At 40.6% G+C, this 17922-nt stretch overlaps 2 protein-coding genes across 4 annotated transcripts in view; one reads left to right on the top strand and one right to left on the bottom strand.

The window, feature by feature from the left end:
* The window catches only part of LOC131382991 (uncharacterized), a 162163-nt gene extending 159369 nt beyond the window's left edge, over positions 1-2794 (bottom strand). The window contains exon 1 of the mRNA XM_058435842.1: positions 2363-2794. Coding sequence (XP_058291825.1) covers positions 2363-2600 — 238 coding nt within the window. The 5' untranslated portion in view covers positions 2601-2794. The remainder of the gene's footprint in view (positions 1-2362) is intronic.
* A 2565-nt stretch (positions 2795-5359) lies between these two features.
* Positions 5360-16919, top strand: AGA (aspartylglucosaminidase). Of its 3 annotated transcripts, none has more exons than XM_032148959.2 (9): positions 5360-5565; positions 7718-7871; positions 8456-8568; positions 9649-9761; positions 10987-11101; positions 12150-12225; positions 14009-14116; positions 15124-15257; positions 16674-16919. In XM_032148959.2, exons 1-9 carry the CDS (start codon positions 5439-5441, stop codon positions 16772-16774), a joined length of 1041 nt encoding a protein of 346 aa, XP_032004850.1. In that variant the 5' UTR covers positions 5360-5438; the 3' UTR covers positions 16775-16919. The 3 variants fall into 3 exon arrangements, with proteins under 3 accessions (XP_032004850.1, XP_058292889.1, XP_058292890.1); XM_058436906.1 differs by lacking the exon at positions 16674-16919 and adding an exon at positions 16145-16359; XM_058436907.1 differs by lacking the exon at positions 5360-5565 and adding an exon at positions 6207-6285.
* Positions 16920-17922: the final 1003 nt, after the last annotated feature.

The raw sequence follows: 17922 nt of genomic DNA, 5'->3' as shown, positions 1-17922 counted from the left end.
TCCTGTAAGTCACTGTTAGTTTAGAAGTTTGCTTTTATTATTGAATTTCTTTATTGAAACCATCTGTCACGCTACCTTAACAATGTCAAAGTCATTTTTTAAGTGGTAGGAAGACATCCTGACATCTACTCTGTTGCCCTAAGGCTTTACTATTGTAAAGGATCACATTTATGACGACATCATAATGTTACAAACAACTGTCACAAAAAGCAAGATCCACCATGTTTAATAGTCTACTATGTCCTTGTTATGAAAACTATATCACAGCAGTGGCCCAGTATTACAATTACACATTGAAAATATGTTGTACATAATTTATTTTGATAAGAAATAACTTAATAGGCCCACATTCTACTGCACAATCTTGGTCTTTATAAGTCACTAAGATGACTTTTAAAGGTTAAAAAGTCAAAAAAGTTTGTGATTAGAATCTGCTATTGATTTGACAAATGGTTTTGGGGGCATGACCCAGAAAAATTATTTCAGAAAAGAAGAATGCTCTCTTTTCTCATTTAGAGAATAAGAAGATGACACTTATTTCTGTATAATGACTCTAATTACATCCAGAATGTACAATCAGGTAGTAACATCAAATGTTCCCAGATTAATGTAGACATTGATTTAAATTAGAAACACAGTACCACAATGCTCTAACATCAGCAAAAATCATTACTTACAGTTTATCAACTGACAAGAGCAAATGCCAATCAAGTAAATAGCCTATATTTAGATAACCTAGGTAATAGTTCAGTGGGGAGTTTTGAAAAAGAAATTATCATTTCAATGCCAAGTCACGCTTACAGCTTTGAACAAGTAGCAAAACATGGACATGTTTCTCAAATGGATTTCACTGCATCAGTGCAAAAGCCGGAGGGGATGGCTTAGTTTTTTAAGCCTCAGAATTGAAATACCTAGACTCCCTGCAACTACAGCATTAAATCCTCTGTGGAACCACAGCTTCAAATGCTATCAGGAGGGACTCAACTCTTCATCCTTCTGAGACTGATAAATTGAAAGCCATGAAGCTTAGAGGAAATAAGAGAGCCTGCAGCTGTCTGAAACTCCTCCACCCACCTCCAACACACACACACACACACACACGCACGCGCGCACACACACACACACACACACACGCAAAGGCTCTATTTGCAACATCACTTAAGATTCCATTTGAGGCTTTCCCCTTGTTAAGACTTAAGGGTGCTGTTTTTAAGACATCCAGAAATCTCACAGTCCTGCCATGCACCATCTTTATAAGCATTTAAACCAAATTTCAGGCAGCTCCAAGTAAACTAAAAACATTATTTTTAATTCTCATTTAATATATTCAAGGAAATTCTAAGTGATTACTTTCAAATGCATTATAGGTATTGGGCCAACTCTTTATTCTTCCTGTGGAAATTTCTGTATCTCAAATTGATCAAATTGGTTTCTTTTTACTGCCTTGTATGTTTCCGGACTGCCTCCTTGACATCAATTATAGATACTTGGGAATGGCAAATCAGAATAAGAGAATTTTATTTAATTTGCCTGGTATTCCACCATTCTCCCACATCTACCTCATTCACAAAGCTTTGTAAAAGAAGAAAGAATACTATTATTATCTCCATCTTATAGACGAGAAAAGCATGGCTTAGGAAGCTTACATGAGTTAACCACAGTTGATATGTAGTCACCTGTTTGTTTTTTTTATTTTTTTTTAACGGAGACAGGAATCTCGCTATGTTGCCCAGGCTGGTCTCAAACTCCTGGGCTCAAGCCATCCACCCACCTCAGCCTCCCAAAGTGCCATGACATGAGCCACCGGGCCTGGCCACACCCTAAGTTTTAAAATCTAAGTCTTGAAAATCCTCTGGAAGTATTGCTAGTTATAAGTAAGCTCTATTTAGGAACAGAAACATTTTGCCAAACAAAATTGTGAAATGCATTATAAATTTAAATAATTTTACAAATAGTTCCTTTGATTTATCAGTAACACTAAATATCTCTGCCCTTGTGTATAATGATTTAAAAGAATGAAAAATTGGAGAGGATGCTGGAAAAACTGAGGAGCATTTATTTTACGGTCTGCTACTGAAACAGGAAAAGTTCCCTTGTCCCCCTTGCAGGGCGTGTGATGGGGGCGTGGCTCGCTTTCTCAGTGCCCTGCTGCTCAAACCTCTATAGGGGCATACAGACAGGCAGACTGTGAGGCTCCGACCCCACAGCAGTGTCTAGGTGTGAATGTTCACAGCTGAAGCCCCAGTGGGCATGTGTTACAGGGTGCTCTTTTAGTTTAACGTCCGTAGGCGGCTTGTGTTAGCTCAATTAGACCCCTGCCTTATCGAAAAGACAGAGGGCTTTCTGTATCCCGGGTTCTTACCTTGGTGTACCAGAAGAACTGGATCGCACGTGGGCTTGAAGAATGAGTGGAAAGTTTTATTGAGTGGAAGTAGCTCTCGGCAGACGAGGGAACCAGAAGGGAGACGGTTTTCTCCTGGAGTCAGGTATGGCGGCCTGACTCCTCTCTGACCTCCCCGGACAAACTCTGCATTCTTCCGCTGGTCAAGGGCCTGCCAGCATGCCGGTGTGCTCCTATGCTGGTGCGTTCTTTTCGACATCCAGCCGCCCCTGTATTCTCTGCCGATATGATCCTCTCAAAGTCCAGCTGCTTGTGTGTCTGCCCGCCAGGGTCTCGGGGTTTTTATAGGCACAGGATGAGAGCATGGCAGGCCAGGGTGGTCTTGGGAAATGCAACATTCGGGCAGGAAAACAAAAATGCCTGTCTTCACCTAGGTGGGCACAGGCCCAGGGAAGAAGCCCTAGCTGGGGACCACGCCCTCCTCTACCCAGCACTTCCCGTCCCCCTTCCGTATCATTTAAAGGACCACGCCCTTCCCTTCCCAGCATTCCCTTCCCAGCACTTTCGTGCGGCATCGCTACCTGTTAACAGGTGTTCCCTTTTGTTTAGATTTACCTCAAAACAAAGGCGAAGGATCTAATTATATTTAGGCCCAAAAGAGCACCTAAGTGAGAGTAACAGAAGGTTACTCCTAGGACTAAAATGAAAATTATTCTTCAAGTGTTAGTCAAAGGAAAACTACTCCAGAAGGAACCAAATATCCAGACGAATTTAACTTCTTTAAGAAATAGCTACAGTTTAGGCAAACTGGACAGTCGATCCAGTGGGTATTTTAGTAGCCACTAAGAAGACACTGAATCGGGTAGATTCTTTAGGGATTGCATATTAGTTATTTAAATACAAATATCCGGCCGGGCACGGTGGCTCACACCTGTAATCCCAGCATTTTGGGAGGTCGGGGGGCGGGGGGCGGTTGATCACCTGAGGTCAGGAGTTCAAGACCAACCTGGGCAAAATGGCAAAACCTGTCTCTACTAAAAATACAAAAATTAGCCAGGCATGGTGGTGGGCAGTAGCAATCCCAGCTACCCAGGAGACTGGGGCAAGAAAATCTCTTGAATGCAGGAGGTGGAGGTTGCAGTGAGCTGAGATTACACCACTGAACTCCAGCCTGGGCGATAGAGCAAGACTCCATCTCAAAAAATACATACATACATACATACATACATACATACATACATACAAATATCCATGGAAAAGTTGATATATTGAGACCTTCTATCAGCCATTCCCACTATAGTGTAATTTAGCTGTTTCTCTGACAGGAATTTTTATTTAAGAAAAAAGAATTTTGGAGAATTAGACATAGTAGGAGGTAACGGATCAGGCTCTTTCCACCAGAAGAAACACAAATACCTTAAAAAACAGGAAGAGGCTAGAGAGATCAGTGGGGTACTAAGACCAATTGTCCATGTACTGTATTTTACAATTTTTGCTAAAGGCATGTCCTAATTCCTTGAGGCTGCATAAAAATACTAAGCCCAGGAGCTAAGGAAAATTTACTCAGAGGACAATGTATGTTTTTCTTGCTTTCTTACCCTGTTTCACCCGTTTCCAGTTTCACCTGCCATTGGGTTATGCTGATTACTCCAGCAGAGATGACTTGTTCCTTTTCCAAACCCCATGAAAGGAACTTAGAAAATTTCTCTTTATTGTACCTTTTAAATAACACTTCCCCAGCGGGATGATACTTCTGGGCTATCTTATGTTCTTTAAATTATGTATTTAATTTCCTAGCAATCAATAAGAGCCTTGAAGGTTTTGTAAGTCTCACAACTCCTACCTGGTTTACATTTTTACATTTATTTATTTATTTTTGAGACAGAGTCTCGCTCTGTTGCCCAGGCTGGAGTGAAATGGCACGATTTCGGTTTAGCGCAATCTCCACCTCCCGGGTTCAAGCAATTCTGCCTCAGCCTCCCAAGTGGCTGGGACTACAGGCATGCACCACCACGCCCGGCTAATTTTTGTATTTTTAGTAGAGATGGGATTTCACTATGTTGGCCAGGCTGGTCTCGAACTCCTGACCTCGTGATCCACCCGCCTCAGCATCCCAAAGTGCCGGAATTACAGGCGTGAGCCGTCGCGCCTGGCCTAGTTCATATTTTTAAAGTTTGTATAGATTTATAGATGCTTTTAAAAATTATCTGATTATATGTCTTGCCTTGGCAACACGGGCAGGCATTCCAGACGCCCAAAGGGATTATTAGTTCATGTTCGCACGTCTGCCCAGCAATAAAACTGAGCAGCCTCCACCACGCACTTAAAGTCCCCATTCCTCCTTTTATTCATTTATTTAGCACTTTTTAGTGCCAGGCAGGAAGGTAAAAATACATTTAAAAAGGAATGGAGGTAGTCTTCTTGCCCTGGAGGTGCAGGAAGCTGCACTTCAGTGTGCTAGGTAGAGGGTACATAGGCTGTTTCTGTTTTTCTTCCAGCTCAGGGATTTATAATGAGAGGAAGTGCTACAAAAAGCTGTGGTGCGAAAATGACGGACGCTATGAATGGAAAAAAAATCTAAAATGAATCCGGTCCTAAGCAAACACGCCTCACCTACACTCAATAACTACTGCATATCTCCGAGGCCTGGGATCCCCAAGAATATACTGAGTTTGACAAACTTTTCAACTTCAACTTTAAATTAAAAAGGCAGTAAAAGAACCAAATCCACAGTACACAACGATCAGCTAAAGTTCCTGGGGCCCTGCAACCCACAGTTGAATAATTTTATATTAAATTCCCAATATCAAGCTAAATCTATTTTAACAACAGGAAAAGCAGCAACTTGTTTGGCTATTTTAAAAATCACCACAGCACTTAGGAAGAAGCACCTTAGCGCAGGGAACAGCTCAGCACCCCGTGACCTAAGTCTCCAGCGGGCCCAGGGACGCCTCGTCTCGCGAGAGTTGAGGGAGGCCTGAGCGCACCCCGGAGAGAGCGAGCGTGGCTGCTAGGCGGGCGGGGCACTGGGGATTAATTGTTCGGCGATCGCTGGCTGCCGGGACTTTTCTCGCGCTGGTCTCTTCGGCGCTCAGGGATGGCGCGGAAGTCGAACTTGCCTTTGCTTCTCGTTCCGTTTCTGCTCTGCCAGGCCCTAGTGCGCTGCTCCAGCCCTCTGCCCCTGGTCCTCAACACTTGGCCTTTTAAGAATGCAACCGAAGCAGGTGCGGGTTGGCGGCCTGGGCGGGTGGCTGCACCGCGGGAGCTTGCGGGTGGGGAGGACTAGCCCGCCCCGCTGCAGTCACCGGGCAGGGAGGACGGACGAGCGCCGGGCTGGGCCGGGCCTCGGGGTCCCGCCCTCTAGGCCTTCCTGAGTCTCCAGCGCCGCTCAGTCTCTTGGAAGTGGCCTTTACTGCATCCTGCCCACCTATCACTGTTGCATTTTAGGTCCTCCCTTCATGCAGCCCCCAGCGCAATGTATTTTCCACCCTGCTGCTGACCATAGTTACGGCCTTTGTGCTTTAATCAAGTAGCACCTACGCTTTTCTGCCTGACAGTCTTTTCACGGGCTGTGTACGTCTCCACCTCTCGTTTCTAATCCTTCACTTCTTCGCAATTTTGTAGACGACTAATAGTTTCCCAGCCATAGCCTACTCTTTTCCCATTTGCTTTTTTTGCTATGCGTTGTCATGCTTTACTTGCCACCTAGAATTCAAGGTTTCAACATTTGCTGTACATTAACACTATCTGCGGAGCTTCTCAAAAATCATCCTGCCGGGGCCCACCTCCTGTGATTGTGATCTAACTGCTGGAACCAGGGCAACTGTTTTTCTTTAAAAAGCTCCCTAGGTGATTTCGATTTGCAGACGGGGTTGAGTACCACTAAGCTAAGGTATCACCTCTTCCGGGAAGTGTTCACTGACTTATCTGCCCTCGTGCCCAGAGTGAGTTAGGTTCCTGCCTTCTGTGTCTTGTTAATAGCCTTTACGTACCATTATCTTGGCATTTTCGCATTGTACTATGCTTGTTTCTTTCATTTGCTTAATGACCAGAAGAGTCATTTTCAGACCGCTCTTCCTCCATCTGAGGTTGCTAACGTATTAACTTTCTGGGGCAGAAGTGGCTCCAGAATTTGGTGGAGCTACATTTCTGTGTTATAGGCAGTGCATACAATTCAGAGAAAATGAAGAAACAGGCTGTGAAAAAGATACTCCCGGCGATAATGAGACGAAAAGAAATTGCATCAGCCTGAGCGGGGGACAGTTCTGTGTTTAAGTTGCCTGTATGGAAAGAGGGAACTTGCGTAAATACACTTTCAAGCCTGTAGGTGCTGTAGTGATGCTTAAAGTGTTTACCAACAAGAGCACCTACTCTTCAAGAATTCTGTTGTTACCAGGAAAGAAATTGTCCATCAAAGACCCTTCCCCCACACCCCCAAATGTATGGGATCCTGGCTCTGCTACTTACCAGCTGTGTGACCTTAAACTAACTGCCTGACCTGTGGCTCTGTTTCCTTTTCTTTAAAATGAGGGTCGTGATTGTACAGTACCTACCACAGAAGCTGTTATGAAGACTCAATGAACTAATCCATATGAAGTCCACGTTGTAATTGTTTGCTGTTCAGTGTTATTAAGACTTCCTGGGATAGGTGTTAACCTCAATACACGTATTATGCATATTTTAATCTAATGATGCAGAAGAAATGTGTGAAGAAGGCTGCGGTTTAGTGGATTTTTTATTTAACTGCCTTTTAGTAGTTTCGATTGTACCTTTTAAAATAAAGGAGGGGGCCGGGTGCGGTGGCTCACGCTTGTAATCCCAGCACTTTGGGAGGCCGAGGCGGGCGGATCACGAGGTCAGAAGATCGAGACCACGGTGAAACCCCGTCTCTACTAAAAATACAAAAAAAAATTAGCCGGGCGTGGTGGCGGGCGCCTGTAGTCCCAGCTACTCGGGAGGCTGAGGCAGGAGAATGGCGTGAACCCGGGAGGCGGAGCTTGCAGTGAGCCGAGATTGCGCCACTGCACTCCAGCCTGGGCGACAGAGCGAGACTCCGTCTCAAAAAATAAATAAATAAATACAGGAGGGGATACTGATTTCGTTTCTCACACATCGAAGAGATAGATATTAGTAAGTGAAAAAAAAAAACCTTCATCTTGCACCAATAGCCAGTTTTTTGAGTTCTTCTGATAACTAGCTAAATAATTTTGACTCTTCACTCTGACTCCTTTGTAGCACTTGATAAACTAATGTGTTAAAAAATCAGCTTAACTCAGTAAATGTGAAAAAGTTGTTAAAATGGAGTTGGTTTGTTGCATTTGGCATTGAAAAAATATATATAAATATAAACAAGCGTTATTGGGATTTGATTAACAGCAAGGAAGGCATTAGCATCTGGTGGCTCCGCCCTGGATGCAGTGGAGAGCGGCTGTGCCATGTGTGAGAGAGAGCAGTGTGACGGCTCTGTAGGCTTTGGAGGAAGTCCTGATGAACTTGGAGAAACCACACTAGATGCCATGATCATGGATGGGTAAGAACACCGTTTAGGTCCTGTTTATTATGTTGAGTTACATTTAGACTTGTGGTCTTCTGAGAGCAAGATGAAAGAATGCATGAGTTTTGTCACAGATCAAAACCCCTAGCTTATTATACTTGACCTTTCTAAACAGTTTCCCTCTCAATTGAAAAAAAAAAAAATCAGAGTAATAGAAATATCACATGGAGAGATGGGTAGTGTCCTTAGAACTGGGAGAATGCCAAGCTAAAAAACTATGTCTCTGACCTTGTAAACAATCGTTTATCTGCTGTCCACAAATGCTGTGGTTTGCCTGACCTGAAGCCTTCAGGCCCCTTTCAAAAGCCATATTTAAAATTAGCTTGGAGAAACTGAGAATATTAGTGCTGTTGTGGTATATGGCAAGTTGATTTTCTATTTTTTTCCTTAATTTTGTCTGATTGTGGAAATCTATATGAACTTCATGGATGTGCTGTCACTTCTGTGTTAAGATGGTGGAGTTTAACTGCAAAACACTATTGATTGGAGAAAAGCAATGTTTTTAATCTATGAACCTCTGAAAACTCCTTAATTCCTAACTGCATTCTATTTTCTTGCAGCACCACTATGGATGTAGGCGCAGTAGGAGATCTTAGACGAATTAAAAATGCTATTGGTGTGGCACGGAAAGTACTGGAACATACAACACACACACTTTTAGTAGGAGAGTCAGGTATTTTTTTAACTACACTGAAATTGTTTCTAGTCTTTTGACTATAGTTTTCGCTGAAAAATAGTACAAAATCATGGATAAAAGCAGACCTAAGTTCAAATTCCAGCTGTTTTACTTAATATCTATTTAACTGGATGAGTAACTTCTAAATCTCTTTAGTTCTTCATCTCTAAGAAGAAGGGAATGGAAGTTTTGCTGTGGTGGGGTCTATTATTTGAACACCTTCCAAGTTATAGACCAAAAACCATACAGTGACCTGTAGTCAAAATTTATTGTTAATAATCTATCAATCTAACAACTCCAGTAGGCTTCCCTCAATTTTGTAGCATCTACAGAATTAGAAACTACCTGACAAGTAAAAGCATCTGCTACCCATTCATTGGAATTCAGTTGTTCCTTTGGTGTCTCAAAGTTTTTTTTTATACGTGGGCATTGCAGTCTAGTTTCAGTGCAATTCTAAGACTCAGTATTGGTGAGAAGTTTGCCTTTTCTTTTGTGAAGTGGAAGGAGGAAAATTGTGGAGGAGGCGAGGTGGGAAGGGAACTCTTTTTTTTTTGAGACGGAGTTTCACTCTTGTCACCCAGGCTGGAGTGCAATGGCGCGATCTCGGCTCCCTGCAATCTCTGCCTCCTGGGTTCAAGTGATTCTCCTACCTCAGCCTCCCAAGTAGCTGGGATTACAGGCACACGCCACCACGCCCAGCTAATTTTTGTATTTTTAGTAGAGACGGAGTTTGACCATGTTGGCCAGGATGGTCTCAATCTCTTGACTTCATGATCCACCTGCCTCAGCCTCCCAAAGTGCTGGGATTACAGGTGTGAGCCACCGCGCCCGGCCAGGATGAGAACTCTTATAATGCGTACCCCAATGGTTTTAAGTGGATCAGTTTTAGGAAGGGCATAAGGAAATTGAAGGTCTAAAAATTGAGTCCCTTCAAACTGTTCATGTGTGAATATTCCTTTGAAAGTCTTTGTGTAGCTCAATTAAGATGCTGCTGACCCAGAATGCCTCTAGTACATAAATTTTTGTTGAAAAGACAATACTTGAATAATTTACACTTTCCTTTTTTCCAATCTCCAGCCACCAAATTTGCTCAAAGTATGGGGTTTATCAATGAAGACTTATCTACCAGTGCTTCTCAAGCTCTTCATTCAGATTGGCTTGCTCAGAATTGCCAGCCAAATTATTGGAGGGTATGCACACATTTAATTTAAAAAAATAAGTTAATTGAAAATATTCAGTGACATCTTTTCTGCTCACTGTTGCCTGCCTGTTGTCTAGGGTGCTGGTTAGCATCCTGGCTGTACATTAGAACCAGTGGTTTTAGTTGATTCTCCAGGTATGGAAGTGCCTGAAACACCTCTAGCTGCATCGGATGCATATCCAGCGGGGAGAGCTACTGGTCTCTTGCAATAGTTTTCAAACTGAAGTTTCTGCCATGTGGAGGTGGCTGCCTCAATCAGGGCTGCTCTGCTTGTATTTCTTTGTAACTAAGTCTAAAAAATCAGTTTGGAAACTATGAGTCTAAAATATTTCTTAGATTTTATGTGCAGTATATCCAGTATCTTGTTCTTGACTTGAGGACATGTAATATTACATGTCTAGTATGTTACCAGTGGAATAATTTTTCTTTAATGGGACTTTCGGCATAAATCAGTTTGCCTTTGCCATACAGGGTCCTTCTGTGGAATATCTTAGTCTCTCATATATTTCTTCCCTAAGTCCTAATTACTTTTGAGTAGCCATCAAGTCAGAAGTCGCTTGGGTTAGCACTTGAGAGAGGCTAATCATAAAACGAAGTTAGGGGAGGCACCTAGTGCACTGATGTGTAAGACGTGAGGAATAGGAATAGGTTTCTTGCTTTAATACCAGTCTACATACACAACCTAAATTTATGAGTTTGCATTATATTCTTGAGCCTTTAAGATTTATAAAGGAATCTTACAGCACAACTTAGAACATATTCACATAAACCTAGCTTTGAAAAAACAATAAAAGCTTTTAAAACATATTTTACTTTAAATCTCAGAATTCTTTGGCCAAGGAACAAATTTCTGAAATTTAAAGTTCCAGTGTGTATCTAATTTGTTTAAGGATTAATATCTAATTTTTAAAAACTTTGTATCTACTATTGTGTTGAGAATTTTAGGTGTATATGAAGAGAGAAATTAGGGACTTATGTCATGCAATATAGATACCTCACCTATATTATTTAATTCTTAGACTAGAATGGATATTCAGTAAAATTACTTATTTGTTTTTATGTAAGACTTAGTGATTTCTTAGCTTTTAATTCTTATCTTTAAGTTACCAGATGTCTTTTTTTGGTTTCTTGCTAGTGTTTAGTGATTGTACATAATTTCTTGGCAATTTCTAAAATACCGTTTGTAAGAAATAAAACTTAAATCTTGTTTACAGAATGTTATACCAGATCCCTCAAAATACTGTGGACCCTACAAACCACCTGGTATCTTAAAGCAGGATATTCCTATCCATAAAGAAATAGAAGATGATCGTGGTCATGACACTATTGGTAATTTGCCTTTTGTGCAGTTTTTATGGATTAGTTAATTATCTTCCTGTAGCTCTTCCCTATTCTTCTACCAGAAGTTGATTTTGATTGTTTTAACTGCCAGTTAAGTGTGCCTCTCTATAGATAGAGCCATCTTGTCTTAGCATCTGTATAAAATTTGGTAAATTATTTATGCAAGACACTTAAAACCCAATGACTGTTCACTTGTGTATTTTTAAATCTTTATTTGATATTTCATTTTTTGGCAGTTTTATGTTGCTGTATTTTAGTGACCTTAAATAACTTTTTTCAAGTTATAATGTTGAAAATTTACATTAGTCTATGTCTTAGTTTGTTTTTCGCTGCTATAACAGACTACCACAGACTGGGTAATTTATAAACAAAAGTTTATTTGGCTCACAGTTCTGGAGCCTGAGAAGTTCAAGAACAGGGTGCTGGCATCTGGCAAGAGCCATCCCAAGGTGGAAGTCAAGAGAATGAGACAGGAAATCGGGTAGAACTCATTGTTTATATCAGGAACCCACTCCCTGCGATAATGGCATTAAGCCCTTTCAGCCTAATCACCTCTTAAAGGCCCCACCTGTTAATAATAATGTTAATTGCCCATTACAATGGCAATTAACAAAATACCCAGACTGGATGGCTTATAAACAACAGAAATTTATTTCTCACTGTTTGGGAGGCTGGGAAGTTCAAGATCAAGGCACTGGCAGGTTCAGAGTTTGGAGACGGCTTGTTTCCTGTTTCCTTTCTCATGGATGGCATCTTCTTGCTGTGTCCTCACATGGTGGAAGGGGCGGGGAAGCTCTCTGGGGCCTCATTTATAAGCGCATGAATTCCATTCATGGGGGCTCTGTCCTCATGACCTAATGAGCTCCCAAAGGCCTCACCTCTTGATACCATCACCTTGTGGAATAGGATGTTGACGCGAATTTGGGGGAACACAAACATTCAGACCACAGCAGTTATTACCAGATGCTCAATTATTTGGTTATATTTGAGGTAAACTTTATACACCTACAGTGATTTTTTTTTTTTTAACTTCTAGGCATGGTTGTAATCCATAAGACAGGACGTATTGCTGCTGGTACATCTACAAATGGTATAAAATTCAAAATACATGGGTTAGTATTTCCAAAAGAACAGAGCTCTCAAATATACATTGAATGCAGAGCAATATATGCCAGGTGCTATGGGGGTTGCAAAGCACAGCCCTATTCTCACAGCTGCGATGAATGAGTGTGAAAGAAAATGCAGTACTCTCTGCTGAGTGCCACAGGAGAGGGAGTCACAGCCAGTGTTGTAGGGTTTAGAGGTGGCAGAGGTGATCACTTTAAGCTGGGGTAGTTAGGAACACCAGTAAAGTGATGCTTGGAGCTGACCCCTGAGTCATGGTAGTTCAGGTTCAGCGCTCCTACTGGCTGGGAAAGTTGTGTGTGGGTGTATGTGTGTGTGCAGGGCTCCCACTGGGGTGTGTGTGTATGTGTGCGTGTGTTTAGAACTCCCACTGGCTTGGAAAGAAGGGGTGTGTGTGTGTGTGTGTGTGTGTGTGTGTGTGTTCAGAACTACTGGTGTGGAAAGAAGGTGTGTGGGTGTGTGTGTGTGTGCGCTCAGGGCTCCCACTGGTGGTGTTTGTGGGTGTGTGTGTGTGTTCAGGGCTCCCACTGGCTAGGGAAGAAGGGGTGTGGGGGGGTGTGTGTATTTTGGGGTAGGGGAAGTGGTATTGGAAGATAAGACTACAAGGGAAGACTGGAGCCAGATTTAAGGAGTCTTAAGTCAGGTTAAGGCATTCTGGATTTAATTTTGAAATAGAAAAGCATTAAAAATTTCTTACTATAAAAAAATCTGGTAAAAGTTTGACATATTACATAGGAAGCAGAAATAGATTATAGATAAAGGAAAGGAATTTTGAACATGTTGCAGTCATCTGGAAATTAGATGATAAAGGATGGTAATAATAGTCACTGTAAATCTATGCCATCCTGGTGTATACCTGGCTGATAACAAGTTCTTTTAAAAAATTAATTTTAATGACAATGAAAATTATGTGTATTTGTGGTGTACAACATGATATTTTGATGTATGTATATGTTGTAGAATGGCTAAATCAAGCTATTTAACTTATTATCTCACAGACCTATTTTATTATGGTGAGAACGCTTAAAATCTACTTAGCAGTTTTCGGCTGGGCACGGTGGCTCACGCCTGTAATCCCAGCTCTTTGGAAGGCCAAGGCAGGCGGATCACCTAAGGTCAGGAGTTCGAGACCAGCCTGGCCAACATGGTGAAACCTCATCTCTACTAAAAAAGAGAAAAAAATACAAAAAATTAGCCGAGGTTGGTGGTTCGTGTCTGTAGTCCCAGCTACTCAGCAGGCTGAGGCAGGGAGAATTGCTTGAACCCTGGAGGCAGAGGTTGCAGTGAGCCAAGATCATGCCATTGCACTCTAGCTGGGTGACAGAGCAAAACTCCATCTCAAAAAAAAAAAAAAAATCTACTTTGCAGTTTTCAAATATGCACTCTATTGTTATTAAGCTTAGTCAGCATGATCCGCAGTAGGCCTCTGGAACTTACCCTCCTGCCTAACTGGAATTCTGTGTCCTTTGACCCGTATCTCGCCAGTTCCCCCTCCCCCAGCCTCCAGTAACCACCATTTTAGTCTCTGTTACTATGAGTTCAACTGTTTTACACTCCACGTGTGATAACAACTTCTTACATAATTAATGTAGGTTTGTGAAAACCTTAGTTGAAAAACTAATGGAAACCTGTTCTGTCTTTGTTCTGATGAAGAATTTACTTAAAACGGTATCAGAGGCTAAGTGGAACTATCCCTTATTTGGAATAGCTTATCACTTAATGTGTTTTGCACTCGATTTCCTGCCCTCAATTGTTAATACCCTCTCAAAGCCGTGTAGGAGACTCACCAATACCTGGAGCTGGAGCCTATGCTGACGATACTGCAGGGGCAGCCGCAGCCACTGGGAATGGTGATATATTGATGCGCTTCCTACCAAGGTATGACTTCTTAGTTTGTGAATTTTAGAGACCTTTGAAGAAGATATTTTTTTCTTTTAAGATAGAAAATAATTTTTGAGCCTGGGTGCCATGGCTCATGACTGTAATCCCAGCACTTTGGGAGACTGAGGCAGATGGATCACCTGAGGTCAGGAGTTCGAGACCAGCCTGGCCAACATGGTCTCGAACTCCTGACCGTTTCTACTAAAAATACAAGAAATTTAGCTGGGCATGGTGGTACAAGTCTATAGTCCCAGCTACTCGGGGAGGTAGGAGAATCGCTTGAACCTGGGAGACAGAGGTTGCAGTGAACCAAGATGGTGCCACTGCACTCCAGCCTGGGCAACAAGAGTGAGACTCTGTCTCAAGAAAAAAAAAAAAAACATAATTTTTGTATTGTGTAACCTGAATTTCTGTGCACAAGAGCTTCTTAGAAACTGCATACAAACTTGTTGCCTATTATTTTGATAACGATAATCATTCAAGTTAAGTAATCATAGTCCTGTGAAATAAAGTAGTATTTCTCACCCTGCTTTCCAGATGAGAATACTTACGATCTATTTAGATAATTGATGTAAAGCTACTGAGTAAGGGAGCTGTGATAATTGATGGTAAAAGTAGGAAGTGCAGTCATCGTGTACCTTTAACCACCCTAGCTAGATGTTGTGCCCATGCACACTACTTTCCCCTTTGATTGTAGCTGTTTTTCTCATTGAAACTCTGTATTCTTTTTGACTTCTGGCCATTACTACTTACAGTTATTCAGCCAGAGCCAAAAATAATGTTCCATATCTGAAATTAATGGGTGGATTAGTTGAAAAGATAGATACTGTATCAAAGTTGACTTGCTTTGTGGATGCTTTAACAGAAGTAACCCACTCCTGTTCATTTATGTGTATTCTATCACATGTGGCAATTTTGGTGGTTTTAATTTCTAACTTCAAGTAACCCAATTTGGAGTTAGTATTTATTCTGTGACACTAAGGTTTCACCTCTGTTTCAATCAGCTACCAAGCTGTAGAATACATGAGAAGAGGAGAAGATCCAACCATAGCTTGCCAAAAAGTGATTTCAAGAATCCAGAAGTATTTTCCAGAATTCTTTGGGGCTATTATATGTGCCAATGTGACTGGAAGTTATGGTAAGTTGTGTTTGGATTTCGTATTTGTGTGAACTTCCAAATATTTATAAAACATACACTTTTTAAATATTGTTGTGTACAACACACTATATTCAGTAGAAAAAGAGACTCCTTAAGTGGGCATTGAATAAGTGTTAACTGATGATCTGTCAAGACCCACAGCGTTAAAAATATACCTAAAAGCCTCTTGATTGACTGCTGGTGGTTACGACCCAATCTCTGACTAGTAGTTCTTATCTTTCACATGTGTCTTAAATGAAGTTTAGCTTCAGCTCCAGTACATGTTGACATAGGCTAATCTAGTCAAATGTTTATACTAATTAAAAATAGACAAGAATAAATTATCTTCCCTATTTCTTTTCTATTCATTATTTAAATACCTCAGCCATTTAGATCTTCTCGGGGCTCCAAAGAACAAAATGTATTACTAATTAGTAAACCAAAGAGGTTAGCAGAATTATTTTTGCACTGTTTGAGGCTTGTCTTTCGCTTCATTTACTCTCCATATGAGCCTATGAGCCTATCACAGTTTCAAAGCATTTTAAGATCAGCCACTGCTGATTCTCATTAGTGAATTTTCAGATGGGGAAGATACACAGCTTACTGATCAATATGACTTATTAGGTTGGACTTGCTTATTATTGTTCTTTGATCTTTTACTTCTCACAGTTCTATATTTGAAAAACTTGTTTGAGGAAATGCTTTATTCTTTTTTAAGCACTAAGACACAAAATTCAATAAAAATTATGAAGGGGAAAAGCTTTATGTATCAAATAAGGCAGTTTTATTGACTCCCTCTTAAGAAATAAACCTTATTAGAAAGCTCAAAGTTGGATTTAACAGAATGAAAAAAAACGATAATTATATAATTGTGGATGAATTTACAGGTGACTAGTTTCTTCTATTTAATGACCGAAGAGGACCCTCCCCCAGGAGTTTGAGCATGAGAAGATGAACTTGATTAGACAAAGCATCTTGACAAATTACTCTTGACTCTTCCTGCGAGAGTAGAAGAATAGGGAGCAATGGTGGGGTATCGGGTTATGAATGAATGATGAGAATGTTCTAGTGGCTAGAGAAATAAAATGTGGGGGATGTGCCTGAATCATTTTTTCTAAGAAAAACATGTAAGAACAGTTAAATAATCGTAGCAGTGACAGCATGTGTATAGATCAACAACAACAACAAAAATCAGCCAGTTTTCTGAAGTTCAAAGAGATAGCTTACCAGCTACCTCGTTCCTTTCATGGACTGTTCACTGCTCAGTTCTGAGGAGGATGACACTAGTGTATTTCCATGTGCCTTAGACATAAGGTCTACAGTAGCTAGTGTCTAGTCAAATAAGCCATATCTATATTGATTATAAATATGTGCATCCTATAGTTAACCAAATGTCTTTCTCATTTTTGGCCCCAGGTGCTGCTTGCAATAAACTTTCAACATTTACTCAGTTTAGTTTCATGGTTTATAATTCCGAAAAAAATCAGCCAACTGAGGAAAAAGTGGACTGCATCTAATCCATCTTTTCTGTCAACATCTGTATTTAAAGAAGAAAGAAAGAAAGGCTGAAAAGGCTGCTCACTATCATCATCTAGTGTTCCTCATGTGTTCTAAAGTCTTTTTGTAAAATAAACACAAAAATAAATTTCTGTTGAAGTGGCACTTTCTGTATCTGAAATTTTATTATCTATTTTTATTTAACCTTTTTTATATTCTCTGAAGATGAATATGTATATGGCTGTGTTTTGTATATATTTAAGTTTTAAGTAACATTTGGATTTCTGATCAGTGTTGCAAAAAATTGCTACTTTGAGATTTATTTCCACAGTGATATATTAAACCCAAAAGGAATCATCATATTTGGATGCTTAAAAGAGAGTATATAAGTAAGTTTTTTAGACCCAAAGAAAAAAACAGCAAAGTCTCAGCATGATCAGTCCTGACAATTGCAGTATGTCACAGTGATGCATCTCTTAGCACTGATTATTGGTTTTACTTAATATTCCCTAAAAACTTGAGGAAGGAAGATGATAGAACATGAGATACTCTTTGTTTTGTACATACTAGAAAATACGGGCAATCTTCCAATGAGCAATTGTGTTAATTTTCTTTGCTTTTTTCCTCTTTTGGAGCTCTCAAGTGTGTGAAAGTTCTAAAGCCACAAAAATCGATGATGTTTTAGCTGCTAATATTTAGTATTGATCGTTTCTTTTAAAAATGATTTGGGGAACTTGATCTGTACTGTAATTTTACTAATCCCTTATGCAGACGTGGGTATTGCAATTAGAAATCAAGAAATAGGTTGTTTAACTTGGTTTGTCTCCCTAACTTCTGATTAACTCTCTGTATGACAACTCTACAGAAGTTGTGCGCGTGCTTTCTCAGCAGCATTTTTCCTTCAAAATCATCTTTTTAATCAACAGTCATTAATAAATGTACATGTACGATATTGTCTTCAAACTTTAGAATTTCAGCTGTTTTTTCTATGCTATCTTATGTTTAATGTTCTTTCTAATTTAGGGGAGAAAGCTATCATTTTAAGAACAGTGTAGGTCACTTGTTCTGGGACCTTGCCACGTATCAGAATTGTCTGGGGAGCCTCTTTAAAAATGCCCTCTGTCCCACTAAGTCAGGTTCTCCATAAATGAGGACTTGAAACCTGGAA

The sequence above is a fragment of the Hylobates moloch genome, unplaced genomic scaffold (assembly GCF_009828535.3).
Source record: "Hylobates moloch isolate HMO894 unplaced genomic scaffold, HMol_V3 SCAFFOLD_3, whole genome shotgun sequence".
Lineage (NCBI taxonomy): Eukaryota > Metazoa > Chordata > Mammalia > Primates > Hylobatidae > Hylobates > Hylobates moloch.
The sequence above is the reverse complement of the archived record's forward strand: the minus strand, read 5'-3'. Positions and strand labels throughout refer to the sequence as shown.